Source organism: Bipolaris sorokiniana, assembly GCF_000338995.1.
Source record: "Bipolaris sorokiniana ND90Pr unplaced genomic scaffold COCSAscaffold_8, whole genome shotgun sequence".
In the NCBI taxonomy this organism is placed as follows: domain Eukaryota; kingdom Fungi; phylum Ascomycota; class Dothideomycetes; order Pleosporales; family Pleosporaceae; genus Bipolaris; species Bipolaris sorokiniana.
Genome location: NW_006911902.1, coordinates 355,626 through 371,533, shown reverse-complemented (window position 1 = coordinate 371,533; position 15,908 = coordinate 355,626). Strand labels below are relative to the sequence as shown.

Genomic DNA, 15,908 nt, shown 5'->3' with positions numbered 1-15,908 from the left:
AAGTTGCGGCCAAGCTCGAAGGATTCGGCGCTTAAACCCCACAGCAGAACCTATACGAGAACCTCGGCTCAACCCCAGCAATCTACAATTGCTATGCCAATAGTACCGAGAATTATGGCGAACTCAGTCCCGTCGCCTTCCTATCTCAATCTAGGCTCTTGGACAGTGACAACATACCTGCAGGCTCGCTGCTGGGTTTATCTTTCACCTCCACGCGAAGACTGACCAGCCCATCTTGCACACCCCAAACTGCATCGCAACTCGTGCCCAATAGAACATGGCCCACGCCGCCTCTAAAGACGACCTTCGAGTCAGCACCCTCTTCGACTTCCGCTCGCATGTCGTACTCGTGACAGGCGGAGCCACAGGCCTCGGCGAAATGGCCGCGCAGGCCTTTGTGCAAAATGGCGCCCGCGTCTTCATCGCCTCTCGCAAAGAACAGGAGCTCGCGTCCACGACTGCGCGCCTCAATGCCCTCGGTCCAGGCAAATGCGAATACATAGTCGCCGACCTCAAAGACAAGGCCGGATGCCTGGCCCTATGCGAGGAAATGAAGAAGCGGACAGACCGCCTGACGGTGCTCGTCAACAACTCGGGCGTCAGCTGGGGCGACGACTATTACAATTACCCCGAGCACGCATGGGACAAGCTGTACGCGCTTAATGTCAAGAGTATCTTTTATATGACGGTGGGGCTCGAGCCATTGCTGCTCAAAGGCGCCAACGCGGATACGCCCGGCAGAGTAATTAATATTTCAAGCATGGCAGGGATAGGCACCATGGATGTCACAACGGGCGAGACTGGCGGGCTGAGTAAACCAGGCACTGGCACTTTCTCATGTAAGTTTTTTTTTTCTTGTGTTTTCCGATTCAGGTTTGCACAAATTGTGGATATACAGTACCCCCGTACTATGGAAAATTGCTGACGAATGGTGTGTGATCCAGACGGTCCAGCAAAGGCGGCGTGCATCCACCTTACCAAGATGCAGGCTTCGAAGCTCGCGCCAAAGAATATTATGTGTAATGCTATTTGCCCTGGTGTTTTTCCCTCGCGGATGACGAGCTTTGGACTGGAGAAATATGCAGATTCCCTAACGGCGACACAGCCAACGGGTAGGGTGGGCAAGCCTAGTGATTTCGCTGGTTTAGTGCTGTTTTTGAGTAGTGCTGGAAGCGCGCATATGACTGGCAATGCTATCGAGATTGATGGTGGTGCGGTCCTGACGGGACTCAAGGGCAAGGATACAAGTTCGGGTAGTAAGTTGTAGGTCGGTTGGAAGTTGAGTAACGGTCCCTCACTAGTGGCTTGTTTTGAGTTTCAACGGTCGATAGTTTATGCCAAGCAAGACTGTGATGTACACCTATATGCATTAATGCCGAGTTGGTGGATAACGGGGCTCATTGACGTGCATTTGATTCTTATTCTACATGGATTGACGTGTTGTCCAGGGTTTGCAAGTAGATAGTGACCCAGGAGCTGACGTTTCTCTTCATGACGCTAAACATTTCCGTACAATCCAATACGCCTTATCGGCAGATAACAACGAACCATCCTGTGGAAAGTAGGTCTTGATCATGGCTCCTCAGTCTTTGCCCTCTTTTCGTCCGCGCCACTATCATCAACCTCGAGTTTCCTCTTACTGCTACCTGCATCTTTTGATCCGGACGTTGCCGCCGGTGTAGCTGGCTTCGCCTTTTTCTTCACCATACCTGAGACGTCGTTTGCGTTCTTGGCTGCTTCGGCAAGCTTTGCTTTTTGGGTTGCTGCATCCGCACCCATCATTCCACCTAGCAAGCCCTGGAAGACTGACGAGTCAATGCTGTCGAATTGCTGCTTTGTGGGGTCCGACTTGAGATCTACAAGGCGTGTCTTGAGGTCCTCCAACATACCCTTCTTGTCGTTGATGATTGCCTGCTTCTCCTTCTTTTGCTCTGGCTTCAGTGCGTCCGAGTCGAGCGCAGCTTCTTCCTTTTTAAGTCTCGTCTCCAGACTCTGGATGGCGAGGTCAGTCTGCTCAGCGGCTTCCTTCCGTAACTCCCAATTGACGCCATCTTCGTCTTCCTTTCCTTGCTCTGTCTCTGTGGGCGCATCTGTTGATTGTCCAGTCTGGTCTTCGCGGACCTTGGATACGGATGCAAACTCGAGCGCCAGTGAAAGCGAATAGTGTGCTTCTGTGACGTTTTCGTGTTCAAAGGGATACAGCTCTTCTTGCAGTGCAAGCGACTTGCGGGCGTCTGCTACAGCATCGTGGAAGCGCTCGTTTTCCAATGAGATTTCGACAAGGAAGCCGTGACAGTCGGCAATCCGCTCCTTAATGATGCGCTCACGAGGACTCAACTGCGCTTTCCCTTTGCCCTTGTCTTCAGATTCACCTTCCTTGAGTGCCTGTAGTTGTTTTTCGTACAGGACGCGAGCTAGCTCGAAGATCTCGTATGCATTGCCAAAGTCGTCGTCGTCCTCTTCTTGCTCGCCGTCCTGTGCCTCGTCGTCTTCATCCTCGGAATCGGTCCAGTTTTCGTCACCCTGGAGCTGGAAATATGGCTTATTCGCTACTGATTCTGTCTTGGGTTCGCTCTTTGCAGCACTCGAGCCTTCAGCTGTCTCTGTCTTTGCAGCCTTCTTCGGTTTTGGCTGCTTGTTCTTCTTCTTCTCCTCTTGTGCGACTTTGTTGCCTAGCACGTCGCTCTTAGCAACTGCGACTTTGTATAGTGCGCGCCCGTAATAGAAGAGTAGTTCGGCGTTCTCAGGTGCCATCTCGCCATTGAGCTCGGCTTGAATCTCGACAGCATTTGCATAGTTCTCTGCAGCGGCGGGAAAATTCTTGGTGGAATAGTGAATAGAGGCGACTTGCGACAGCTCTGATAGCTTCTCTTTGGTCTTGGGAATGTCGTCAGTCTCAGCGACGGTCGCAAGTGGTTCAGTGGCGGGTTCAGCCATGTTGTGTGAGTTGCGGTGAGTCTGTGGGGTTCTTGTTGGGAATGCGACTGCAGAATTGATACTGCGCAGTTTCAATACTGAAGGTGAAGGTGTTGTGTGTTGTGTTTGGATGGGAATGTTGGTGGTTGCTAGGAAAAGCGGGCTACTTTTAGCGCGAAAGCGCGACCGCGTCGCGCGTAAAGTGGAATTCCAGACCGACGACGCCAGTGCCTATACAACACGCATTTACCTTTGCAGTCATTACAACAGAAATGGCCACAGCAAGACGCCCAGAAAAGCCTTCAGCAGTGGCAGCGGATGCCATACCCTCATCGTCGCCCGCATTTGGAACACCAGTACACCCAATTAATCCCCGCAGGACAGCCCCAATACGCGCCCCGCCCTCTCTCAAGCCTGTTGCAAAGTCGACTGTTCTTCCGATATTACTGCCTCCAGCAACACTACGGCCGCTGGCATTCAGGACCTTCACAAAGAAACATAACCTTACCCTCACATCTTCCGCCCTCCAGGCCCTAGCAACATTTATTGGAAAGCACTGCGGTTCAGGATGGCGAGAGGAAGGCTTAGCGGAGAAGGTCCTCGAGGAAGTTGCAAAGAGCTGGAAGAAGTGCGGTGGACAGGTTATTGTGGAAGGAGACCATGAGACGTTCAAAAGCATACTCAAGACATTAGAAGGGTCCATGAGTGGGGGCAGAATAGTCCAGGGTTCGACAGTAGGACGCCAAAGCAGCTTCAACTTTGGCCCAGATATATCCGGCCAGACGTCACATGGATCCTTGGACACTACTTCAAGCTTCGGCATATCGAACCTAGAGGTGGAAGACAAGGAGGATGAAGAGGATTTGCTAAAAGACCCGCGAGAGTGGATGAAGGTCATTGGCGCTTTCGAGCAACCTAAGCTGATCTACAACGTTAATCAAAAACACTTTGAGAAGTGAGTATATGTTGGGACTTTTTATGGCCTCTACTAACGATACTAGATCCACCGCGAAACCGTCGCTCTTCCCAGATCCCTTACATAAGACTGAGCTCTTCCGCCAGCGGTATCACGTTGTACATCAGCGCATACTCCGCAATGAGACGTTTCAAGCACCCACTTTCAGCACAGCTAGGTCGGCTACTCTGAGTCGGACAGGATCAATTGCAACCTCGCAAATGAACACAATCACACCCATTGCCAACTTGCTTGGGCGGTCCGGAAGCACGCACCTGTTGCTGGGTATGCTCACTATTTCAGCAACCGGAGCGCTCTCACTTTCTGACCTTACGGGAACAATTGCGCTTGACATTGAGCATGCGCGACCGATACCTGAGAAGGGTGCATACTTTGCGCCAGGCATGATCGTACTGGTTGAAGGCAGCTATGAAGAAGACTCAGGAGCAGGCTCATCACTAGGAGGCAGTGGTGGTATCGGTGGCACAATAGGCGGAAAGTTCCTCTGCTTTTCGGTCGGACATCCCCCCTGTGAACGTCGAACAGCAACGCTAGGCGGCGCTGACGAAGTTGACAAGAACAGTCTGGCTGGCCCAGCATTCGGCTGGACTGATTTCTTGGGCGTTGGTTCACAGCGTGGAACTGGTGCGCGCATGAACAAGATCGCATCCAAACTGCTCGAACCCGAACGAGCACACAACATCGTCATAGCATCAGATCTCCACCTGGACGTACCCTCAACATTATCAGCCCTCCGTACCCTCCTACGCACATATACACCTGATACCACCGACCCCCACCCCGTCTACCCTCTCGCCATCATCCTCATGGGAAACTTCAGCTCCAAAGCCAGTCTAGCCGGCGTCCCCGGCACCGGCAGCATAGAATACAAAGAGCACTTCGATGCCCTCGCCTCCGTCCTTGCAGACTTCCAACCCCTCATCGCCCACACAACCCTCGTCCTCGTCCCGGGTGACAACGACGCCTGGCCCAGCGCCTTCTCCGCCGGCGCCGCAACCCCCCTCCCCCGCAAACCCATCCCTAACATGTTCACCACCCGCATCCGCAAAGTCGTTGCCGAAGCCAACCGCGAAATATGGGGGCCAGGAAAGGCAAAAGGGAAAGAGGGAGAAGTCATTTGGACTTCGAATCCCTCGCGCCTCACTTGGTTCGGTGTCAAGGGTGAAATGGCCATCTTAAGAGATGACCTCCTGGGTCGACTCCAGAGAAACTCAATCCGCTTTAATAAACCACCGCCCGATGCGGACGATGAGTTGCCATTTGCACCCAGCCAACAAGCCCGGGATCTAGAGAGTCAAGATACCATGGATTTGGATCTGGTGCATCCGCCTCCTCCACAGCCGAAACGCCAACAACAACAACAGCAGCAGTCAGATGTCGATCTCGACACGCAGATCGCACGCACACTTACTCGTACTATTCTCTCCCAGTCGCATCTTAGCCCTTACCCGCTTTCCTCGCGCCCCTTGCATTGGGACTTTGCGCATGCGATGAGTTTGTATCCGCTGCCTACGAGCGTAGTGCTTGCGGATGCCGAGGCCCCGCCGTTTGTGGTCAAGTATTTTGGGTGTACGGTTATGAATCCGGGGAGTTTGGATGAGAGTGGGGGGAGGAGAGGACGCACGGAGGGGAAGGCGCGGTGGGTCGAGTTTGATGTTAGGACTAATACGGGAATTGTGAGGACGGAGGGGTAAGGATAGATGTGTATGACATGGTGTTTTTTTTTCGCCTTAAAGAGGATATCATACCAAGATTAGATGGTGTTTAATGGACTCGAGGAAATGAAGGTGGAAATGCAGTCATGAATCAAATACCATGTTGCCGTTACGAAGAAGAATGCTCGTTTCAACTCTACTCTAGTTCTTATTCATACAAAGAAGTAATACACTAACTCTGCTTGTAGTCGTTACCACCGCCACACCAACATCGGCTTTCGCCTTCCTTTTCCACGTGAATAACGACGTCCATGCCACGGTCCTTGAGGAATTGGTACGAGCGCTCCCGGACGTCTTCCAGATCTGCAACACGTGAGGCAATGACGTGGATTACACCAAGAATGCGCCGTTGTTTTGGTGCGTGATCATGGTCATGGTCGTGGCCATGGTCGTGGTCATGATGATCGTGTGAGTGCGAATGAGAATGAGAGTGGTCATGGTTGTGATCATGCGAATGCGAGTGCGAATGGTCGTGTTCGTGGTGGTCATGGGGTTCATCTCCGTGCTTTTGTCCATCGCAAGCATGTTCCTTTGCGTGAGCCTCACCATGCGCGGCTCCTTCATCTTCAAGCCAGAATTTGGGCACCGCATAGCCCACCACACCTCTCAATGTACCCAGCTCTCCTAATGCGTTTCTGATACCATACTCGACATCACTTGATAGACTGAGCATAAGTCTCGCTCCACTGGATTTGACAAGAGGAATGGCCGAAAGAAAGATCAAGATGGCAATGATGCACGACGCAATAGGATCCCATCCAGACCAGCCGTAGTACTTGGTCAGAAGCGTAGAGATGATGACGGCCACGGAGCCGAGAGCATCGGCGAGGATGTGAAGGAAGATTCCCTGCATGTTTTCGTTGTCGTGCGAATGTCCGTGTCCGTGATCGTGACCGTGATCGTGCCCATGATCATGCCCATGGCCATGGTGAGCATGTCCAAAAGCCGTAAGACCAACTATGTTAACCAAGAACCCCAATATACTAACAATTAGCAGTTCGTTCAGGCGCTGAAGCTCATGGCCTTCCCAGAGGCGCTCAAAAGCATCGAATATGATTTCTACGCTGACAAGTCTGCACAAGTTAGCTTGAACTGCTGTGGGATCAAAAAATCACTTACAAGAGAAAAACGCCATTTGCAAACCCAGACAGCGTATCAATCTTGCCATAGCCGTAGGGGAAACGTGCGTTTGGACGCCACTTGCTCATGACTGCAGCAGCAAGACCTACAGCAAGACCAGCACAATCAAAGAGCATGTGAATACTATCCGTAAGCAAGCCCAAGGAGCCGCTCACAAAGCCGTAGAAGAATTGGACCATCATAAAGGCCAGATTCAGTCTACACCGTGTCAGAAAGATGCCTATTTATCCGTGGTCACCGATCATGTTGAGGATAAGACTTACACGCCAAAGTATGCAATGCGCCGCGAATCCCTTTCGATCAGAATGCTATGTATAATAGATCCAGGGGTAGAGCGTGCGATCAAAAATGCGGATATTCTCGAGTGGTTTCCGTGGAGATGATGGTCATGCTTATGGCCATGATCATGAGCATGTGCATGGTCATGGGAATGTGGTACTGGAGAGCGTGTATCAAAAGCGACGGCTGCAATAAGTATTGCGGACACAAAAGGGAATGCAATGTTCAGATGGCCACCATGTTCCAAAAAGCTAAAAGCAAAAACAAGAATAACGCTCAGCCGTAATCCGACTTGCTTCTGACTCCGCAATGATGCTGGAAGAGAAAAGTAGACAAGCGCCGTCGCTGATGCAATTGAGAGGGCCGAAAAGCCAACAGTATGTTGAGACAGAGAAAAGGATCCAGAAGGAGCAATAAACGAGTATACAACGGTGCTGACGAGGAGAACAAGACCCGCAGCAAGTGTAAGAAGCTGGTTTTCGGAGGTGTTGATTAGTGGGGACGAAGGCTTTGGCAGCGAGGCGCGAAGAGGCCGTTGGCTCGTGAATGAATCCTGGTTCTGTGGGTTGGTCATGAGTGACCAGGCCGCGGTAGGTAGAGGTGGGGGAACCCAGAAAATCGAAGCCAAAAGGGCTGCATAGCCGATCAGAAGGTTTGAGATACTTTCAGAAGTCATGACATCTGCGAACATAGCTAGGAAAAGCGCACCGCAAGTCATCTTGCGCGTCCTCAGTGTCCGTCGGGCATCGTCCCAGAGTGTGTGGTTGCCTGGCTTTTGATCCAACGCTCCAATCCCTGCTGCTACTGCGATGAGCAAGATGAGGGCGGTTTTTGCGCCGCCAATCTGCATGGAGGCGTAGAAAGGCAGGAGTACGCTAAAAGCATTGCTGGCAATGCGCTTAGGCGCATTGGTAACCTTTGGGGTGAATTTGTCTTCCTTCCGTCTATCCAACGGCTGCAGCGTGGAGCTGACTTTGGCTGCCACACCTACTAACAGTAGTGTCGCCGAAGAAAGAGTGAGGGCGTGCAATAGTGGCGCCCCGGGTAAGGCTTTGATGGATTCTATCGCAGGTATACTTTCTGCCATGGCTTCTGACAACGACGATGGCGGTTTCAGTGAGGACCGAGCATTGTTTGGGTATGCCAAGGCGGCGAGAAGATATGGGAGGGGAATCAGGAGGGCAGTAAGTGCCTCAGGGAGTTGCAGCCATGATCTGTAATACGTGTTAGTCGACCTATGTTAAGGCATGTTGAAGCAATGCTTACGAGGACGTTGAAGGCAACGGCGCATGTGGAGGCGTCTCATGTATAGGCGACACTGACGAGAAGCCATATTTGGCAAGGGGAGTTTTTGACGGAGGGCGCCCAAGGTCAGACTCTCCTCGCGGCCTGCCTGTGGACCTGCCCATGGCGGGATTGAGGAAGGGCTTCAGGGTGTATGTAGAGTCGTTTGAGGCTGATCTCGCGTGGGCGTGCTTGTGCTCATGGGCATGGTCGTGGGGGTGAGAGTGAGAGTGGCCATTGTACTCAGCATACTGGGAACGCACTGCGCCGTATAGTTGGCCATTGGTGTTCACCTCGGACCGGTTGTGTCTGTGGCCGTGCTTTCTGACGGGAGATGCGCCGTTGATGGGGCTGGCCGTATACGACGAAGACTCGGGTGTGTACTGTGACGACGAGCGTCCATGGCTGTGCGTATGGGACCGCGGAGTGACGGGCAGGGCATATGTCGACGCCATGTGCTGCGAGGATAGGATTTATCGTGGCTCGCAGTCAAGCAGCCCACCAAGACGAGGGGCGCCAACTGGCGGTGGTGAAACGAGGCTCAGTCGCGTCGCAACGTGGATGGGCGACTAGCCAGAGGAGCAGCGTACGGGGAGTAGAGAAGAGCGCAATTCGGTATGTCCACGACGTCTGAATATTGGGGGGGGGCGTCTTTTCTCTCTACCACATGTCTTGTCAGGGGTGTCTCTTACATAACCTATCCATATTCCTAGCAACACTTATCGTCCTTAGCCGCCTTCCCTTTTTGGTTCCGTTCACCCCCCGGTCCCCAGCTCTCCGCAGCGGCAGGTGCAGGTGCGCACCGCCACTCCAATCCTTGGCATCATTGACGCATGTGGCGCCATCTCTCCTGCATGAGCATGTACATCGCAATTGGCCAACACTATCTTAACCCCCTATCAACACCAACATGCTCGACGACACGCTAGAAGCGGCAGCAGACAAGTACGCTACCCTCTTCTCCCTCGTGCTGACTGTCGTCGTCATCCTGTCCACACTCTTTACTCTCTTGCTACTCACGCTACCTGGCCAATATGATCCTTACAAGGACAAGTCGCTGAAGTTTGTCGACGAGCATGGCATAGAGATCAAAGCAACAACAAAAGATGGAAAAGAGCCCCCGCGATGGAAGAATGCGCGGTCCGTTCAGGTTGTCGTGCTGGGCGATATCGGACGATCCCCCCGCATGCAATACCATGCCCTGAGCCTCGCTAAACACGGCGCCAGAGTCACTCTTATCGGCTACCAAGGTGAACCATATCTGCAAGTACCCATACTCCCAGCAACTAACCGCATCTCAGAGTCTGAAATACTCCCGGAGATAGTCTCAAACCCATTAATTGACATCATCCCCCTTTCCCCAGCGCCCGCTAGCCTGCGTTCAAGCAGCAAGCTTCTCTTCCCCATCTTGGCTCCTCTCAAAGTACTCTGGCAGATTTTTTCCTTGTATACTGCACTAGGCTACCGCTCCCAGCCCACAAGATGGACGCTTGTGCAAAATCCCCCTTCGATACCAACACTCGCAGTTGCGAGTCTGGTTTGCTTCCTGCGACGCACTGACCTAGTCATCGATTGGCATAACTTTGGCTACTCCATTCTGGCCATGAAACTTGGTGACTCTCACCCCCTCGTCAGAATATCGGAGAAGTATGAAAAGATATTTGCCAAGGCAGCTTCACACCACATCACCGTGACCGACGCAATGGCTCGCGTTCTCAAAGTCGACTATGGAGTTACTGCACAAGCCCTACATGACCGTCCAGCATCTGCATTCCAACCCATCGGGACCGAAGAGCGCGCCAAATTCCTCAAGAGACTACCAGAAACGGCTCAATTTGCAAAGGACCTGTCACCTAGCTCAAAGACTCCCTGGAAACTCATCGTAAGCGCTACCTCCTGGACAGCCGATGAAGACTTTTCTCTCCTCTTATCCGCTCTCGTCGCCTATTCTGCCGAATGCACTTCAAAAACACATCTTCCCAGGATCCTAGCCATCATCACTGGCAAAGGGCCCCAAAGGGATTATTATCTTTCCAAGGTGAGAGAGCTGAATCAGCAGAAGAAGCTGCAGAATGTCATCATCAGGACGGCATGGCTTACCCATGCCGACTATGCTCTCCTTCTTGCCTCTGCTGATCTCGGTGTCTCGCTGCATACATCCTCCTCTGGCGTCGATCTTCCAATGAAAGTCGTCGACATGTTTGGCGCAGGATTGCCCGTCGTGGGCTGGGGAAAATTCGAGGCATGGCCCGAGCTAGTCAAGCAGGGCGTAAATGGCCTGGGATTCCAGAGCCCCGAGGAGCTTGCTCTGCATTTGGCTGCGTTCTTTGGCAGCGATGGCAGATTAAGAGAGACACTAAAAGTAGGCGCTCTCAAAGAAAGCGAGCATAGATGGGACGATGAATGGGATAGTGTAGGTGGAAAACTATTCAAGCTGATCTGAACTGCCGAAAGTCGACCATATCCGTAAAATCAAATCCTTCAAAACAACCATGATACCCAATTAAACCCTAGCAAATAACGAAAACTTCCAAATGCAAAACGATAACCAACTCGCTCTGTAACGCCCATCGTAGCGTAGACCGTACCTTCATCCTGCAACCCCCCCCCCCTTTCCCATTTAAAACATCCAACCACAGCCCCCTATCACAAAACCAACGGCCCATCCCACCTATGCGTAACCGTCGGATCCAACATCCAAATCGTCCTAGCCACAACCTCAGGATACCTCCCCAACCTCCTCAAATACCGTCTCCTCCCCCACATCACAGCCTCCAGTTCCCTCACCACCGTCTGCAAATTCTGAAACACCACCAGCATCTCGCTCGACACCCTCTGGCACCTCAATCTACTCACCAGATACTGTTTGTGACTTAGATAGCTGAAGGCTAGGGTGGCGAAGGGGGACCGCGGGAAGAAAGTGCGGTCGGAGATTATGTACGCGGTGTAGAGGATGCTGAGGTGGATGCGGGTTGAGAGGCCCGAATAGAGTGGGCAGGAGAGTCTGGATTCGTATTGCGACATTAGAGTTTCCATTTCTTCGGCGGCGAGGAGGGAGGAGGGGATCGGCGTGGAGGTGGTGATGGCGGCGATTCGGTGGTGGATGAAGAGGGAGATGAGATCTTGGTGGAGTGTCATGGTTTGCTGTTCGACGGGCGAGACTGGATAAGGTGGTATTGATGAAGGGGTCGGTAGATCGCTTGGTTCGTTGGAGTCGGAGTCGGAGTCCGTGTCTTCTAGAAGTGCTTCGATACTTGCTATGATACTTGCGTTCATTTCATAGTCCTCTTCCGTATCCAATGTGTCAGGGATACTACTCGGTGTTGTTTCTTCCTCGGATTCGCGCGATTCATTACTACTGCCTAGCGAGTCGCGTGTATCTTGAGTTGAATGGTGGCTGTCGACTCGGACTAGTAATCTTTGTGGCCAAATCGATGTCTCCTGTGTATCGGGGTTGCCAGTGGGTCCTGTAATTGTATCCAGCTCGTTTTCTGTGCTTCCCAGGCAACAGTGCTCAATGAGCCATTGTTGCATGGTCATTTTCTTTGATCTTTTCTTTTCGTTGAATGCGTGAAGAGTGCTGGCTCACGTGTGGCTGAGAAAGAGAATACTAGTAGCGAGCGGGATACATGCGATATGTGGTGCTGTTGCTGAGAAAATAGAATGAACTTCGCTATAACGATAGGAAAATGGTCGAAGAACCTCGAGTTAGGCGATGTAGCTTTGCTGCATGATAGATGCTGATACAAAGGAAGAAACTGGATGTGTAGTGTGCATCGATATAAGGAAGGGAAGAAAGAGTGATGTTATTGCAATAGTCGTATATTAATCCTATGATCTTTCTTCCCACGCACGAAATACCAGTGCATCGCTTAGATTTGTTCTTCATCCAAGGTTAATATCGCTTTTGCCACTGAGGGCGTAGCCCCATCTGCTTTCATGATCGTACCGTGGGACAGTCCAGGACGTTGCTTGTTCCGCTTTGTGGGTCACGTGTCGTGACATCTGAAAGCCAAAGGAATTTCGATAGCGTTGCTCTGAACACGGTTCGGGGAGAACGTGATGGGGCTTGGGGTTTTGGTTAGTCGAGTGGGTGGGTGGATGCATTTGAGGGTGGAGACATCTAGAGCACATATCGAGCCAGTGCTTTGACGGGTATTAATGGTTGAGACAGATGTTGGGATGGATTGAAACTAGGTATTGTGATTCATCGGAAATGTTTTACATGTATTCCGTCCAGAGGGTTCTTGGAGGTGCACCTTGGGAAGCAAGTGATTTGAATATACACACTTGCCATTGGAGGGTGAAGGCAAACAGATGACCCACGAGCCACAATACGCACAAGATTGACGTGGGAATATCATTGCTAAAGAGTAATCTGGTAAGGATAATTTTTTGTGGAAATTACAATGGATATTCGTGTCCTGAGGCTGCACTACGCAGCTCTGGCACTTGGAACAGATGATATCAGGAAGACGAAAAGTTAGCTGTTTTTCCACCCACACACGTAGAGGCTATCCTAAAGATGTATTACTGATGCTATATGGGAGAAGGAGCAAACCAGGAATCAAGAGTCACACTTCGTCCGTCAGACTTACAGTACGTCAGCACAGTTATGTAAGAAGCCCAAAACTAAGCAGCCCAACTCCAAGCCCACCCAACCCGCACCACGCAGACTACGTAGCCTCTTGAAAACCCAAGGTTTCACGCTTCTTGACCGGCGCACCACGTATGTCGTTGACGCGACAGCTTACGACGTAGTCTATCCCCCAACATTCACCTGCAGCCATTCGCTCCCGTCCCGCACCGCCAACTCGCGACAATCCACTGCTAAAAAAAAATCCCCGGCCTTGGCCTTGGATATCTTATTCCCGAGCCACACCTGACCGCCGTTTCTTAGATCCACACGGCAGTGTAAATCATAGCACGGCACATACTACACCCACACTAAATTTTCCAAGCTTCTTCCATGTTGTCTTCTAGGGGACCCCGTGATACTAAGCCACACACACAGCTTCTTTCTTACGCAAGTCCCAAGAGTTTTTCTTTGCAAGACCAAGACAAAAAATAAGATTGATGATTTGCTCACGACTCGAAAAGATGACGGCGAGGCAAAGAAAGCCAGGCTTTTCCCGTCTCGACTAACAAAGTTCCAAGAAAAGCGAAGAAGAAAGAAAACCGCGCGTACTTACTACTCAGTTTACATTCAAGCTTTTTTTGGTGAGGTAAGCATGGTAGAAGTAACTAAGTACCGCGACCTTGCCGCGACAGGTCTGGGTCATTGGCCGTCTTGGTAATCTACCGTGTAGACTAGTTCTGGGCTTTGGGCTTGGGAGAAGAAGAGGAAGGGAGGCGCAAGGAATTGGGCTGTGCAATCGGGGCCTTGGCAAAAAGGAAAGTTGTGACATCGCCGTGGCCGTTTGGTGTCGGCCAAACTGTCTTAGTAAGTAGGGTGTGAGCATTGATGTCATTTCCCGTATTCATTCTCGTAAAGTAGTCTTCGATGTAAACTAGAGAAGAAGAAAAAACCGCCTCCTATTTTCTTAAGCGCGAAAGCGCTAATGTTACTAGCTAAGAATTAATGTATGCAGTAGGAGGAAAGGGAAAGTACGGCGAAATAGAAATCCAGAGTACGCAGTATGTTAAAGAGAAAAGAACGGCAGTAAAGCAAAGTGCCAAAAAAAAGTGTGACGAATGACGGGAGTTTAATTGCATGGCCCTTTGATGAAATCTTGCCCATTCCGCACCATACAGAACATTCCATCTCTATCTCATCTCAGCCCTACAAGCCCGTTGGGCGCTAAAAAAAAACGAAAAGTTTCCCTCAAAACTCACAATTGACCAACCAATAAAATCTCATGTAAATACATCATTTACAAAACAGTGGGCGGACGAAAGAAAAGAGAAAGTCACATGGGGGCTGTCATATATGCACTGCCGCAAAGGAACGCGCGTAGCGTAGGGCACCAGGGCGGAGAGGGACGCCAGCGCAACAACCCAAAAAGATTCCCAGGGTCCCAGACCGAAAGGCAAAAAAAAGGAATAGTCCAAAAAAAGGACAGCAACGGACTCACACCGTCTTGTTTTGCCTTTTTGCTTGGCTGACTCCATGTCAGGGCTTGGCGGCGAGTGTGTGCATTCCCCTCCGGGCGGGGACTTTTCTAAGCCTCCCCCCATCTTTCAAGGATACTTGCTAGAAAGAAAGTAGAGTCGTCCGGGGGTGGAGTTTCTTGCTTGGCTCTCCTACGATTGTCATTTTCTTTTTGCCGCCGTCATTACACAACGTATACGTACATGGCCCATCTCTTCTCCTTGCGCTTTAGCATCTCCATCTTGATTAGCCGGGGATCGACAGCGCACGGCAAGAGGGGGATGGATGTGCCTGGCAAACAAGAAAACAAAAAAACAAGGCCATGTGGTGCATGTGGTGAAAGGTGCAAGTGTGTTTACGTCTGCGCGTGAGGCTGTGGGTAGTAAGTGGCGAAGCCGCAGTGGTTTACTTGGAAGATCAGCGGTATTCGACTCTCACTCTGCACATACCCCATAGTAGAGCCGTGCCAAGCGGTCACAACGTCTTCCGCCCAGCGGGTCTTGAAGGGATGCTGCTACACTGGATTGGCCGCCTCCGCCCAGTTGCGACGCCATGAAGCCCGTGAAGCCACCCGCCGATCTTGTCGTTACCGACGACGGGCCGATGAGGAGTGGGGGAGGGAAGAGCAGGAGGGTCTTGCTTTGCCATTGTGCCAGTCGTCATCTGCGTCATGTCAGTGCGTTTGCTTGGTACCTGGGGTGTGTGGTGGTGGTGGTAGGTGTCCGTGTGCGGAATGGGCTGCATGCTGCATAGTGTACCTCGTGGGGCCGGCATCAATCATGCTCTGAAACGGGAAATTAAGCACACGAGCAGCTGTTGGACGTTTCGTATATAAGTAACTGTATCCCGACATGGAGAATAAGTTCCATCACACAGCAGCACAACACACACGAACAACCAAAGAGGTTTCATACAGTATACGCACATTGATATTCTTCAGTACTTTGTCATTTGAAAGATACCCAAATCAGCCATAATGCGTTACAACACCATCGCCATTGCCTTTGCCCTCTCCGCCGTTGGCCTCGCCGACAAACTCGAATTCGAGGATGTCCCACGCAATTGCATGGACATTTGCACACCCGTCGTCAATCTAACAACCGGATGCGACGACAGAGGTCCAAGTAAGTCTTCATCTCTTAACCACCTTGATCATGTGAGCTGCCATACTAACCTGTATCTCAGACGACAACGACTTCGCTGAACGCCAATGCATCTGCAACGCCCAGAACGCAAACACCCAGATCCCCAACTGTGCTGACTGCATCTGGCGAAACGGCGGCGAATTCGACAATGGTATGTCTTTTCTTCTCTTCCTCTTGCTCCTCACACGTGACTAATGCTTTCCTTGTAGACGCTCAAGATCTTGTCCGTGACTGTGGCTTCACTCCAGTCAGCGGCGCGCCCTCAGGTCCTACCCCAACTGGACCAAGGCCTGGAGGTCCCAGCTCAGGCCCCACCCCGACAAACCCACCACCGAGCAACAACTCCGGTGGTAACAATCCCA

At 51.5% G+C, this 15,908-nt stretch overlaps 7 protein-coding genes across 7 annotated transcripts; 4 read left to right on the top strand and 3 right to left on the bottom strand.

Annotated features, from left to right (window-relative positions):
• The first annotated feature begins 67 nt into the window (after window positions 1-67).
• On the top strand, window positions 68-1,420 carry COCSADRAFT_328709 (uncharacterized protein). Its single transcript, XM_007702413.1, has 2 exons — window positions 68-839; window positions 945-1,420. Exons 1-2 carry the CDS (start codon window positions 278-280, stop codon window positions 1,265-1,267), a joined length of 885 nt encoding a protein of 294 aa, XP_007700603.1. The 5' UTR covers window positions 68-277; the 3' UTR covers window positions 1,268-1,420.
• Window positions 1,420-3,066, bottom strand: COCSADRAFT_328705 (uncharacterized protein). Its single transcript, XM_007702412.1, has one exon. The coding sequence runs from the start codon at window positions 2,935-2,937 to the stop codon at window positions 1,573-1,575; it is 1,365 nt and encodes a 454-aa protein (XP_007700602.1). The 5' UTR covers window positions 2,938-3,066; the 3' UTR covers window positions 1,420-1,572.
• A 122-nt stretch (window positions 3,067-3,188) lies between these two features.
• COCSADRAFT_26856 (uncharacterized protein) lies at window positions 3,189-5,586 on the top strand (the record flags this gene model as incomplete). Its single annotated transcript, XM_007702143.1, has 2 exons — window positions 3,189-3,871; window positions 3,918-5,586. The coding sequence occupies 2 exons, from the start codon at window positions 3,189-3,191 to the stop codon at window positions 5,584-5,586; spliced, it is 2,352 nt and encodes a 783-aa protein (XP_007700333.1).
• Window positions 5,587-5,779: 193 nt separating this feature from the next.
• Window positions 5,780-8,765, bottom strand: COCSADRAFT_160907 (uncharacterized protein; the record flags this gene model as incomplete). Its single annotated transcript, XM_007702411.1, has 4 exons — window positions 5,780-6,680; window positions 6,727-6,945; window positions 7,011-8,240; window positions 8,293-8,765. 4 exons carry the CDS (start codon window positions 8,763-8,765, stop codon window positions 5,780-5,782), a joined length of 2,823 nt encoding a protein of 940 aa, XP_007700601.1.
• Window positions 8,766-9,190: 425 nt separating this feature from the next.
• COCSADRAFT_118454 (glycosyltransferase family 33 protein) lies at window positions 9,191-10,879 on the top strand. Its single transcript, XM_007702410.1, has 2 exons — window positions 9,191-9,560; window positions 9,612-10,879. Exons 1-2 carry the CDS (start codon window positions 9,221-9,223, stop codon window positions 10,751-10,753), a joined length of 1,482 nt encoding a protein of 493 aa, XP_007700600.1. The 5' UTR covers window positions 9,191-9,220; the 3' UTR covers window positions 10,754-10,879.
• Window positions 10,856-11,850, bottom strand: COCSADRAFT_357938 (uncharacterized protein; the record flags this gene model as incomplete). Its single annotated transcript, XM_007702409.1, has 1 exon — window positions 10,856-11,850. One exon carries the CDS (start codon window positions 11,848-11,850, stop codon window positions 10,957-10,959), a length of 894 nt encoding a protein of 297 aa, XP_007700599.1. The 3' UTR covers window positions 10,856-10,956.
• A 3,418-nt stretch (window positions 11,851-15,268) lies between these two features.
• Window positions 15,269-15,824, top strand: COCSADRAFT_37284 (uncharacterized protein; the record flags this gene model as incomplete). The annotated part of the gene is made up of 2 exons (XM_007702195.1): window positions 15,269-15,525; window positions 15,587-15,824. Coding segments are annotated over exons 1-2 (299 nt in total), but the record flags the coding sequence as incomplete, so codon positions are not given.
• Between the last annotated feature and the right edge of the window lie 84 nt (window positions 15,825-15,908).

Coding starts and splice junctions, on each gene's coding strand:
- COCSADRAFT_328709 (XM_007702413.1), top strand. CDS start 278: ATGGCCCACGCCGCCTCTAAAGACGACCTTCGAGTCAGCACCCTCTTC. Junction 840..944: donor AGGCACTGGCACTTTCTCAT/GTAAGTTTTTTT, acceptor TGTGTGATCCAG/ACGGTCCAGCAAAGGCGGCG.
- COCSADRAFT_328705 (XM_007702412.1), bottom strand. CDS start 2,937: ATGGCTGAACCCGCCACTGAACCACTTGCGACCGTCGCTGAGACTGAC.
- COCSADRAFT_118454 (XM_007702410.1), top strand. CDS start 9,221: ATGCTCGACGACACGCTAGAAGCGGCAGCAGACAAGTACGCTACCCTC. Junction 9,561..9,611: donor CACTCTTATCGGCTACCAAG/GTGAACCATATC, acceptor ACCGCATCTCAG/AGTCTGAAATACTCCCGGAG.